Source organism: Meleagris gallopavo, chromosome 9, assembly GCF_905368555.1.
Source record: "Meleagris gallopavo chromosome 9, MGAL_WU_HG_1.1, whole genome shotgun sequence".
NCBI lineage: Eukaryota > Metazoa > Chordata > Aves > Galliformes > Phasianidae > Meleagris > Meleagris gallopavo.
This window is the reverse complement of record NC_139412.1, coordinates 17,611,267-17,624,661: the sequence shown is the minus strand read 5'-3', so window position 1 is coordinate 17,624,661 and position 13,395 is coordinate 17,611,267. Positions and strand designations below refer to the sequence as shown.

Genomic DNA, 13,395 nt, shown 5'->3' with positions numbered 1-13,395 from the left:
TTTTGTGAAAAATGGCAATGATAAAGTTGATTGTTGCAGGCAAGTACTTGGGCTGTAGCAGGACTGGAAAAGAGAGTGTATGTGTTGAAGTTGTGGGTTAGCACCTGCAAGGAAGTAAACAGAACTATTTGCACTGTGAGGCTTGAAAAGTAGCTTACAAAAATTGTTACATGCTTGAAAGTCTTTTTTTCTTTAACTGAAGTGTCTTCTGCTTTTAGACTATGGATTTGCAATGAAATCCCAATTTTAATTATATACAAACATATTTTAATCTGATTTTTACAAAATCTTATTGTGGTGGTGTTTTTACTAGCTACAGATATTGATTAGTCTGCCATCACACAGTTGTTCTAAGTAGTGATTTAATATGCTTTTTTTTCCTACCTCTTTATTTCTTCTTTCCATTTCTCATGGTAGCTGAAAAAAACCACAACAGAAACTGATCTCTTCTGTTCAGTGAGTGACTTTCAGCAGTAACCAGATTAACTGTATGGAACACAGTGTAGCATACTGCATAGAGCTTTTAGTTGCAACGTAGTCAACCCTTGCAAAGAAAAATCATTTTTAGTCTCTAGGGTTTTAAATGCTGTAATGTTTCTAAAGTACTGTTCTTGGTGGATGGACTTATTCGGGAGGTCTTTCTCAGATTTGCTCAATTGAAAATGTGAGTCCAGACTTTGCTCCATGTGCTTTCACGTGCCTTCTAGTTCCTGGTTGTTTGCTAGCAGGTTTTTGGTGGATGATGCATGCTCCTGACTATTGTATTTTCTTAAGCGACTGGAAGAATTTGCACAACCTGGAATGTAAGCAGAACCAATAAAGCTTAAGTATCAAATTTAATAGTTGTGGGTTCTTTGATTCTGCAAGTGCTTGTAGAATGTTTGGTAAAGTTGCAGTAGCTAAGTGTTTTATGTAAGAAATGCTGGACATACAGGACAGTGCTCTCTTGGAAAGTATTCTGTCAGTTCCCTCCTCATGTATAATAAATTTAATCTTGTTGTTTAGAAGGTGAGAAGTTTCCTTTTGATCTCATGTGGGCAGTTTTGTGGCTGAGATGAGCAGCATAGCTGCTGCTAGTTTGATTTTTTTTTTTTTTTTTTTCCTGTAAAATCTGCCGTGTAAGAGCCATTGTAGTGGACTGTAATTAACACGTGTTTTATGTATCAGAGATTAAGCAGGGTAATTTGTGAATTGTCACTGAGAAATCGCAGTGAGCAGCAGCTTAAATAACATGCATGCCTTTGAGACATCTTTTAAGTCATCTGTTGTTATTCCAGTTTTTCTGTTTTCTTTGTAAGTTTCTCCTTCGTCTCTCTGGTTTCCTGGTGAATTCTTAGCATAGTTCCTATTTGGGATGTAGCAAATTCCTTTGGGGAGGAGAGGATGGTTCTTTCGTGAAACTATTTATTAACAGTTGAGTTAATCAGTTGCACTACAGCTGTAGACAGCATTACTCCTGTCTTGCTGTATTTCTGGTTTGCAGTTAATTTTTTTTTTGCAGTTTTTCTGCTTGCTTTCTTTTAATGAAGTATTTTTTCTGATGCAGTCAATGTCTACTTTTTCCTTTTCCTTTCTTCATCTCTTCTTCCAGCCCACTTGACAGCAGGATACTTGACCAGAGGAATCTAATATTCACTTACAAACAAGGTGTCAATCTTTAAGTGAGGGAAACCTTCTAGAAGATTCAAATTCAGAATGCTATGTTCACTTTTAGAAGCTTGCCAGGGAGTGTATTTGCTATAAAATAGTGATTTTATTTTAGAATTCTAGCAGAATTCTAAAGAATTTTAACTTCATGTTAAAATGCTTGCTGGCTTGCAGTATGAGGGGAAAACTTCCCTTCAGAGGGATTGTTTTGTATTTTGATTAAAACTATGTACTGTTTAAACTTACTAGGCTAATGAGAATTGCTGTAAGCCATTGCTACTGCCTTCATAAAATCTAAAGAAACCCCTATGTGCACCTGTGGTGCATTTGTGAAGCATTGCATAAGGATGTGATCATGGCACCTTAAACCATGTGGCTCTTTCTGCTTCTTTTTGCTACATTTCCTGTACTTCTTATCTGTTCAGGTCAGCTCCTGCGCAAATGATGCACAGTTCTGGGATGTTCTGTTCAGCATTTAGTTGTGTTGTTCAAATTATGAGGGGCTCTCAAATGCTTTCTGTGTTTCTCTGTTAGCTCGGGACAGCAAATGCTTTTCTGCTGTGTTTTGCAACAACTTAGTTTCATGCTCCAGTTGGCATCCAAAGAATTCATAAGCTATGAAAATATTTTTTTTTTCAGTGAGGGAGATTCCTAAAATAAACACTGCTTTGGTTTCCATGATAAACTGTAAAAACAAACCAAGCAAAAAGGGATTAGTTAGTGCAGCCTGCTTGGGAGAAGGAGAAATGAGCTCCAAGGTATGAGGAAGTTGTTAGAATCCTGAGTAACGATGCTGTGTTTTATAAATGAGACTGGAGAGTGGCAAAAGCAGGAGAAAAGTGAAAGTAGGTGGAACCCACCACCAGCATACTTGGTTTCAGTTTCACTGGCATCTTTTTAATCTTTATGGAGTGTTACAGCAAATAAGATTTCAGGTAGTAAGAATCAATTGGAGATGGAGTGTAATATGCTTGCTGCTTTCAATTTAGAATCTAATACTTTAAGTAGTAATTGCCTCTGCACCTGTTGGAGAAATCTTGATGAGAAGACAGCATTTTATTTACAGAGGATATGAAATACGAGGAAGAAACTAATATAAGCTATTTTAAAACTCTCGACTCCTGAAAATAAACAAAAAAATCCGACTGTTTACGCTTTGTAATTTTTTAGCACTTTTTGTCATTTCTACTTTTTAAGTACTACCACACTTCTGCTATTTCATTAATGTGTTTGCATTGTTTCTTATTTCTTGCTTTTTACTTTGCAGTCTTTTGTATCAAATTTAAGTGGGGTAGAGTGAGGCTGGTGAGGAAGTTGACCCTGTTTCATGGTGGACATTAGGGTGTAACTGACGATGAGCCTTTGTATTTGTCATCTTCAGTTACTTTGGTGTAACAAGCTTCTTTTGCATCCTACAGCTTTTTTTTGCCTTTGCAAATGAAGAAAAGTTCTCTGAGAACGGATGGATGGTGTACAATCCAATGTCTGAATACAGAAGACAAGTGAGTTATTTAAGTCACATTTGCCTGGTCCTTACGTATCAGAAACCTTGCATAGAAGAATTATTTATTTTTTTTTTTAGATTCCTCTTTTGGAGTGGGGGGAGCTGAGAATTGGAGGAAGTAGAAATGCAAGAAAAAAAAACTCTGGTAGAGTTAGGATTAAAATGAAAAGAATCTCATAGGAAGATCAGGGTTTGCTCTTTGAAAGAAGTTGTATTAATACTACTTACAATGTGCCTCTTAAGCAGATTGGGGGGGTGGGGGAGGGTGAAAGTGACAAGTATGCAGCTGAGGTGTCCTGAGTATAAATTTGATTTTTATCTGATTCTTCCAGAGTATAATAATAATAATTTCAAAAAATCTTTACAGAAAAAGCAATGCTTAAATAAGTGACTTATGCCTGTGAGTATTCTGCCTTGCTCTTAAAATGGTTGTGGAAAAACATTAGCGAAACAGGATGGCATTTAATTTTGTTTAACTTGTGTAATAGTCTTAGTATTGGATGATTGATTTTTGTTTTTTTGCTTTAAATACTACAGTAAGAATGTCCTTTCTTTTCATTTCTCTCTACAATTTTTAATGGGATAAGACGTATCCAGGCTTTCACATGATCTATTTGGTTCAAGGTAGATTCCCAAAACCTCAAAAAAGTTGAAATAAAAATGCCTGCCCAAACTCCGTTATATATGCATATGAGGTGAGCTGATCAGTCTTTCTCAATTTCCTGAGTGCTGTTTGTGAAATACCTTACTGAGCAGACTGACTAAATGTTATTTCTTACATTCAGGGCAGCCTTCCTACTGTTTTTTTTTTAATAGAAGGTAGTATCAGACTACAAGGAAGAAAGACTGAGATCAGACTTCTTCCCTCCCTCTTCTCAGGGCCATAATCTCTTTTCAGCAGGCAAAATAGAAAGCCAGTGCTTTGAGGGAGAAGAGAGAGTAATTTTCTTTCCCCAGTCCCATCTATTGTTTTGAAGCAGTGCTATAGTTGGGTTACACTGGGAGCTTGTTGCCACCATGTGGCTGTAGTAACATCATGAAGTTAGAGGACAGATCCCTTAGTTGTGCAGTTGAATACATGCTGAAAAATTGTGCTCCCTTTTAGGGACTCCCTAATGAACGATGGCGAGTAACATTTATTAATGAACATTATGGACTGTGTGACACGTATCCATCGCTCCTTGTAGTGCCATATAATGCAACAGATGATGACCTCAAGAAAGTGGCGGCATTTAGATCCCGAAATAGAATTCCGGTGAGTATTAATGCATGATGAAACTGCCTTACAGCATAGCTAGATTTAAGCATGCAGCCAAACAGCATTTTGCTGAACATGATGCAGAGAATGTTTCTTTTGGAAATGATTACAATAAAGTAGCTTTGATTGGCTGATGATTTTTTTTCTTTACTATTTGAAGCTAGTGTGATGGCCAAGGCCCATTTCTGTTATTCCCCATGACAATCATGTGTTCCAACTCATTGGCTTTAACTTGACTTGTCTAGTAACAACTGCCAGTGTTGCAGATTCCCTTTTCTTAATGAAGTATGAGCCTAGGATAGTCATCTGTACTAGCTTATTGCTATTGTTGGAGGCACATTATATGTGACAGCACATGTTATCCTTCTCATGGGTAAGCAGTGCATGGCATTTAAAGTTCCAATGGTCGGCCCTGAAACAAGACCTCATGCATAGTCTCTATAGTGAGTTCTTGGGCTTCTTAGTCCTGTCTAATTTTAAATTGGGCTGTAGAATGTAAGGTTAGACTCTTTAGACTCTTTGGGTATGTTTCTGTAACTAAAATACTTTAAGAAACAAGAATTTTTTTATAGCAGCTTTTTACAGAACTGTAGAAAATATTTTCTACATTTTTTTTTTTATTATTTTTACAGTCTCTTCTCTCTAATGCTTCAATTTGACAAACATGCAGGATGTGTTAAGTTCCTGGTACCAGAAAGCTGTCTTGAATCTCAGTTAATGTCAAGCAAAACAAAAATAGTAAATATTTATTGGATTGTATTTGCTGACAAGCTAGGATTATAATATATTTTTACTGTATATATGTGCATATATGTTACACACATACACAGATTATAGATGGTAAAGTACACTATTTCATTTTGTGTATGTATATATAGTATATGTATATAGTTCTTAAAACCTGGCTGTTGATCTCTATCTCAAAATGCATGTCAGGGCTTTTACACAGCACTTACAGTTAGAATAATTTCCTTGCTAATAATAATTTTACTCATCAGGAAGTCTACAATCATGTTAATCCTCACACATTTTGTTTCTAGACATGCAACTAAAGTTTATTTCAGGAGTGAATGCTTCTGAAAGATTTTTTTTTTTCTTCTCATGTTCTTTCACCCTTTAAACTTTGTCAGATTGGGTGAGAATATTCTTTCTTAATAGATCACACAGGTAAACTGTTGTCCGCTTCTTAGAATGCCCGTCTTTAATTTCTTGCATGGTTAGAATCCATTCCTAGGGCTGCAAAGCAGTGAAGGCAGCAGTCACTGTGCCTCAGAATCCCTTCTTTGTAAAGGGGGCTGAGGAACAAAATACACCTCAAAGACAATGGGAAACATTCAAACTACTGCAGGAAGGTCTCAGCATTAATTGCACAAGTTAAAACACATAGGAAAAATGTGCTTGTAAAATCTAATGCATTTACCTTCAGTGAAAGTTAAATATGTAAAAGAATGAACTCTTTTAGAGTGTATTAAATTTTATGAAACTTGGGGAAATTAGAGATGTTTGGGAACTAACTTTTGGAGAAACAAAGTACGACTAGTTAGTTTTTACATTACCTATATTTAAGGAATGTGATTTTTAAGTTACAGCTTGTAGTGAAATTTATTTCTTTTAATATGTTTCTGGGGATGTAACTAGGTTCTATCATGGATTCATCCAGAGAATCAAGCTGTTATCATGCGCTGCAGTCAGCCCCTGGTTGGAATGAGTGGGAAGCGAAATAAAGACGATGAAAGATACCTTGATATCATCAGAGAGGCTAACGGACAAATCTCAAAGCTGACCATCTATGATGCTAGACCCAATGTCAATGCAGTTGCAAACAAGGTAATCAGATTGCTTAGTAGCATTACTTGTGAAGGAGGATGCAGTGGGGACTTAGTTTCAAGTTTTCTTTGAAGAGGTTTTTCAAAACAGCAAAAATCTTACTGTAGATAAATTTACATAATCAAAATAATGAGGCTTAAGACCATGAAAAAACATGGGTGCCTAAAGTAGGTCATGAGTAGGGTTTTAAGACCATATATGGATTTCAAGACGCTCTACCCTGTGTTATTAGACAAGCATACCCTTGTATCATCTGAGTAAATTCTATCCTGAAAAAGCTGTATATAAAGCGAATTTCATTAGTAAGCATTCTTTTGTTTGGTTCTTCTTAACCATTGCACAAACCACTTCAGACTTATCCAAGCATGCAGCAAATAAAGAGAAAGTGATCATTAACATTTGATTTACACTCTAAAGAGTACGGGCATAATCCTGAATACTGGGATTCTTCCATAGGTACCTGTTGATGATAAGTGCAGTTACAAAAAGTACTTCCATTTGACAAAGTGATTGTTCAAATCTGTAATCAAATCCTAAATGGGATCAGAATGAAAGGTGTCCCTGTAACTTGTTTTCACCTCCAGCCCTCCTACCCCACCCTGGTGAGGTCTAGATTGTTCAGGCATGATCAGATAATGCCAGTCAGTGTTATATTTGCCATAAAGCACTGCAGGCATAATTGTGCTCCATGTTTATATAGAAACTCTAATTGAGCTGTGGAAGTGAAAGGCACGAATTTATTTCTCTTTCTTCATATGTCAATGTACCTGCTTCCCTCTCAGCTACTGTTATAGTCTTGAAGGACTTCTTGAAGTCCTTGACTATGACTTAGGTGTCGCAGTGGGTGGAAGACTTAACATGATTCAGCAATGTGTGCCTGCAGCACAGAAGGCACCAGCAGGGCAAGGGAGGTGATAGTCCCCTCTTCTCTGCACTCCTGAGGGCGTCTGGAGCACTGTGTCCAGGCCAGCTGAGGAAAGATGAAAACCCCTTTTGGAGAGGGTACAGAGGAGGACCACAAAGATACTCAGAGGGCAGGTGTACCTCTTTTGTGAGGGCAGGCTGCAGGAGCTGGGCTTCTTCACCCTGGAGAAGAGAGGGCTCCAGGGAGACCTCATCACAGTTTTCCAGTACTTAAAAAGCTTATAAACAGGAGAGAGAAAGTGACTTTTTACACAGTCTGATAGTGTTAGGACATAGAGGAATGGTTTTAAGCTAAAAGAAGGGAATTTAAATTAGATACTAGGAGGAAATTCTTTACTCAGAGGGTGGCGGATCCCTGGTGCTGCTTCCAGAGCTGTGGGTGCCCATCCCTGGAGGTGCCCAAGGCCAGGTGGGCCCTGGGCAGCCTGAGCTGGTGCCTGGATGAGTGGTTGGCAGCTCTGTCTGCAGGAGGTCGGAAATGGATGATCTTTGATGTCCCTTCCAACCCAAGCTGTTCTATGATTCTACAGTAGTCTGTTATCGAATAAACTTCAGGTGCAAGTGAAGAGATCAAGCTCTGGTACTTACTAGTGAATTGTGATTCTGCCTGCAAAAGCAGGAGACAAGTGAGCTCAAGAAGGCTTGAGATCTCAGTGAAATGGTGAGTTTGCCTGTTTGGGAGAGAAGGAATTCTAACTTCTGAATAGGTTTTTTTTCTGGCACAAAATAAATATTAATGAAGTGGAATGAATCTTCAGTGTTTGTACTCAGAATATTAGGAAAAGAACTTGTCTGCCACTTGTCTGCCTCTAGGAGGCTTGTATGTAACAAACGTTAAGTTGCATACAATTAAAGAAGAAAAATAATTTTAGATTTTGCTCTGTTACTTAAACACAAATATATACCTTTACAGCCCTCTTCTCTGTAATTGAGGATACGGTGCCTTCAGTAACTAATAAGGGTTGTTTTGCTTCTGAAAGAATGTATGATGTGTTCTGTCCTAGGGTTGTTTAGCCAGATTTTAAATTGATAGGTTATGTTTTGAGGGTATGTCAATTGCTCGTGTTTTACTCTACAAATGGCATTATATTCTGAATAGTGAGGTTTTTTTGGTAGAACAAAGCATCACCTTCCTGGTTAGAGCCTGGTAACCCAGTTTGCCTTGTGGAAGGAATGTCACTTCTTGTAATTAACTTCTTTTTTTTCTCCAGTTCTTAGAGAAACTTAAACACTTACTCTGGTTGCTTCAAAGATGTTTTATGGCCAAGCTTTCTACATTTATGCTTCTTATTGAAGATTTGTGCATAGTTTTCAACTTTTTAAAGTGGTCTGTATATTTCACCCCTGTATTTTAACTAAAACTCCTGATGTAGCTGAGTATGAAACATTATATATTAGCGCTGAAATCTGTAGGGTGCATTTCTGGATCTGAGAGACAATGACTTAAAGTGTAAGGCTGTGTTGATCTGGACTGGAAAAAAAAAGGTTTTTTTCATTAGCTGTGAATATTAGTCTCAGCAAAATCTTGCTGTGCAGTATTTATGCCTTTGTCTTCTCAGTACATTATTGGTCAGAATTGAATAGTATGGAGGAATTGCTGCAGTCCTAATGCTGAAATTACAATCATTCTATACTTGTGCTTCAGGATGCTCAAAGGAAAGAGATAAATGGTTATTGCTTCCTTTAGCAGAGAGCCTTGTAACTCTGAGAATATCCACACCTCTGTGGGAGGAGATGGAGAGCATAGAAGAGGGATGTGATGTGACTGAATAGAAATGTAGGTGGTACTGATGGGAAAAGGCTGTACTTTAGGTTGTTGTCTGATGTGTAATTGGTAGCAGTAATGGCTTATAAACACAGTAATTATTTACCACAATTAATGGCATGGCACGTCTTTCCTGTCTGTAGGAAACACTTTGATTTTGCAGCTACCTTCAGAAGATCTCATCTGTGGTAATGTCCTAAAATAAGTGTGGTTTTTGTCCTTCCTTTGTCACCGTGTGCATCCTCTGCTATGGTGGTGAAGAAACACTTTGAGAGAGCAGCAGTATAATAGACTTTTTTTTGATTATGTGATTCTTCAGTTTCTTAATGATCTAATATGTAGTCTCCAATAATAAAAAATGATGGTAGGAAAGTTAGTTTAAAGTAAACTTCAATATTTTTATTTCTTAAAGGCTGATGCTAATATTCTTAAACTTAATTCTTAAATTTAGCTTATTCTTAACCTCAAGTAAACTCTAAAATTTAGTTCTACTTGGCCAAACATCTTACTGTTTTTATGTATTTCAGTATCAGTTCAACTTTAATATTTAATAACTAGACAGTGTAAGCACAATGAAGATTTATTTTTTATAGCAAATTTGCCCTGGAAAATGTAAGATTTGCTCTTGTTTAAATTACTGGTGTACAGAAGTAGAAAAATCCTTTTGATTGAATTTCTGTCTAGTTAGCATAGAAACAAAGATATCAGCAATTTTATTCCCAGAAAGTGCTGATCTAGTATGTTACAAGTAACTGCAGCTCTGTGTGATGTATTCCACATTTTAATTTAACCTTTATTCTTTGCCAGAGAAGAAAGTTGATTTCTTTTGTATTCAGAATCCTAAGTTTGCTTAATCTCTTGTGGGAAAAGTAAACAGAAATGAAGAAAAACTATTGACGTTGTAATGTTTGTCAAGGAGAACCTGTTTCCACAATGAGCCTTAAGAGTAAGAAGGAAGGTACAAATGTCTTCTATTCTGAAAGCACTCTGAGTCATGACTGATGCAACACCAGCCCACTGTACTTAACCTGGCAACTTCAATCTTACTCAAAGGCTTCCAGACCCAATGGTATGAACAGCTTCCCTTTTTAGGGTAACTCCCTGAGGTTTTGGAGGGACTGAGGGTAGTTTGAATGTCTTTCTGGTCATCTACTATATACTTACATATTTTGTCTTCCTGCAGGAATGGAAGCATTGTGTTTTCTGCAGCATTTGCTCTTCCAGAGCTTTCAACTGAGACTGGTGTTTTAAGCAAGCAAACAACTAAGTGAAATTATACTTCCTTTTCTAGTTAGGCAACAAAGTATCCATCCATAGTTCCTCTGTTAAAGGGCAGCTATAACAGTGTGTGTATGACTGAAGTTTCTTTTACATCTCTTGTTTTTAGGCCACTGGGGGGGGTTATGAAAGTGAAGATGCATATCCCAATGCGGAGCTTTTCTTCTTGGACATTCATAATATTCATGTCATGAGGGAATCGTTGAAGAAGCTGAAAGACATTGTTTATCCTAACGTGGAAGAGTCACACTGGTTGTCAAGTCTGGAATCAACCCACTGGTTAGAACATATAAAGGTGATTTTTAGCTGTTTCTTTGACATGTTTGTTCAAACACAATTTATCTGTCTTCCTTTTTATTAAATTTCAAAATAGTGTGTGTTTTGTATCATCTTGAACTACAAAAACCAGCATTACTCAATTTTGGCTTGCTACTGAATTTTGGATCCTATTAACCCAAAAAAATGCAGAAAGCCACTTTGTCTTGAAGTATGTTATGAGGTCTAATAACTTACCAACAGTAAGAGAAGATTAACATTTATCAGCCTCATGTCAGACATCATTCTTTAATAATTAAAAGAATGCATTGTCAGTCTGATTGTCTGTACATGTGAGAACTGATTTATTTTGTTAGCAATAAAGGATAAAACAAACTGAATTTATTTGGAAATTTTCTATTTTCTTTTAGCTAAATAAAGTACTTATTTACTAATTGAACTTTGAACTTCTTGCATCAAGTACAGCTGTGCAGAATTATTAGAGCATTATGTAATGAATCCTACTTAACATTTTCATTTTAAGTTAATATTTGAAAAATAAGCCTATTAGAAGGGTAGAAGTGCCTTTTTCTAACAATTGAGATACATCAGTAATTTAGTTCAAAGGGAAGAGCCAAATGAAATACAAAGTTTTTAGAGAATAATTCCAATGGTAAATCCTCTCTTTCTTTTAAAAAAGAAGCTTATGTTCTTCAGTTTATCAAGGTTACTGTTTTCTGTCCCATTTTTTAAGAATTTCCTGTGAGATAAATTAGATCTTACTGAGGCATTAGGGAACCAATCTGTTCCTCTATTTTTATACAATAAATTTACTTTATCTCCTAGAAGATTCTTTTCTTTTCCAGTTAATTACACCATGCTCTGTAGGTCTTTTAATGGAAAGAGTATCAGTGTAGATACTCTCTAGATAAAAAGAAATCAATTTATTTTTGTTAGAATGATGACGCTGATCTCCTTTGTTGTCTGTTCCTCTTTGTTAGCTTGTCTTGACAGGAGCTATTCAAGTGGCAGACAAGGTATCCTCAGGAAGGAGCTCTGTGCTGGTTCACTGCAGTGATGGCTGGGACCGAACAGCACAGCTGACATCACTGGCCATGTTGATGTTAGACAGCTACTACAGAACAATTGAAGGGTTTGAAGTTCTGGTGCAAAAAGAGTGGATAAGCTTTGGACACAAATTTGCATCGGTAAGAACTGGAAGATAATTGCAAGGGCCATGCTACATTAACATTATATAATGTTTCTGATGTTGAACTACTCGTTGTGGCGAGGTAGGATAATTCTTCTCATTTGGAGGGATTCTGACTTAAAACATATCTAAGTAAAAATGAACAGAGCTTTTTTGTTTGGAACCTGTTTGGTTTTAATCATTCACGTCCTGTGCAGCCTTTGGAAAATGCAGAATTGCTCGTGTTACTGAGTCGATTGAACAGAGAAAACAAGAATGCAGAAAAATGGAGTGGGTTCCCCGGGGCAGTGTTTGTCAAAGCTTCCTGGAGTTCACAAAGTTTGGATGACACTGTCAGACATAGCATTTGAATTATGGGTTAGGCCAGGAGTTAAACTTGATGATCCTCATGGGTCCCCTCCAGCTGGAGATACTATGATTCTGTGGTGGCCTCCCAGCCATTTCAGAAAAAAAATAAAATTGGGTTGGGATTTGAGGCTTTTTTCCTACCACCATCCCTGCTTCCACCACGTCTGGACTACTGTAAATGTCATGGGAGGCAGATGAACAAGTCTGAGCAATGCATTGGGTGATGTTTTCAATACTTCTTCTCAAATGTTCTAGAAGTTGTCAGAATAGATCTAAAAAGGCTGGTAATGTCAACTCTAGTTCTGTTCTGTCTTTACTAGGTATTTAGAAGATAAGGGGAAATTGTAGCTGTAGGTATTCAGCCTGTGTGTAAAGCAAAGTCTAGGGCACTGGTATGTTAGGAAACTTTTCAGACTCTTAGTGCAACTTCTCAAATTTGGTGCTAACCTTATTAGCAGGAGATCTTTATGAGGGATCTGGGGAAGCAAAATGGCTGGCAGGGGGGGTGTGCTGTGTTACAGAGACAGGAAGCATAAGTTGGTAGGTGTAACATGTTGGTTCTGAGCCTTGGAATTGCAAGTGAGAAGTTTCCACACCTTCAGTAGAATTTGTTTACACAGATTATTTTGTTCTTTGTGGGATATTCTAAAGGTATTACTTACTGTTGCTAAAATGAGGAAAATGGGCAATCTAAAAAAAAAATCAAGAAATGGAAAAATATACCTCTGGGTGTATTTCATGCCCATTTTACATTTACAGGAGTGTCTCAGTGATTTGAAAATTCATGTATTGCTACTGAGCATGAATCACTTCAGCATTTAAGCATGCTTAAAAGTTGCAGCCATCTTTGATTTGATGTTCTAAAGGTGCTTTAGAAGCTTGAGGCTTTAGGAAATTTGCATTTTGGTTGTTGTGAATATCAGCTGTAATCCAGTTTTCTACGTACTTACCTGCATCTTCTAGTGGTGATGTTAGGTAAACCTTTCAAGTGTTCTGCGTTGGTGTAGCCACAAGAAGCACTGGCCTGTTTTTTTTTTTTTATTCTAGTTATGTTTTATCTTGTAGCTGTAAAATATTAGTCATAATGCAGATAAAGTGAGACTGTGTCACTAGGAGATCTGTAGCTTAGTGCATATTGTTATGATTTAATGCTAAGCTTAAAAAAAGTGTTCTTCACCATTATGAATAAACTTGAATCACCTAGAATTCTGTATTAAACCGTTAATTTTAGTTTGGGTAATCAGAGCAGTCTTTTTCTCTCAACAGAAAACATTTTTCTTCTACTAGTTAAGTAGGACTTTTAGACCCGTTCCAAGTAAGTAGTTCAGTCTTCTGGGTCATCTCTGACTAACTGGCAGAATGAGGTGATTTCAATAGCC

The 13,395-nt window shown here is 37.0% G+C and overlaps 1 protein-coding gene across 3 annotated transcripts in view; it reads left to right on the top strand.

The window, feature by feature from the left end:
- The window catches only part of MTM1 (myotubularin 1), a 41,961-nt gene that overhangs the window by 18,999 nt on the left and 9,567 nt on the right, over positions 1-13,395 (top strand). For all 3 annotated transcript variants that reach the window (XM_085230863.1, XM_085230862.1, XM_085230861.1), the window contains exons 7-11: positions 3,066-3,149; positions 4,257-4,406; positions 6,048-6,236; positions 10,313-10,498; positions 11,460-11,666. In XM_085230863.1, the coding sequence (XP_085086989.1) occupies positions 3,066-3,149; positions 4,257-4,406; positions 6,048-6,236; positions 10,313-10,498; positions 11,460-11,666 (816 nt within the window). The remainder of the gene's footprint in view (positions 1-3,065; positions 3,150-4,256; positions 4,407-6,047; positions 6,237-10,312; positions 10,499-11,459; positions 11,667-13,395) is intronic.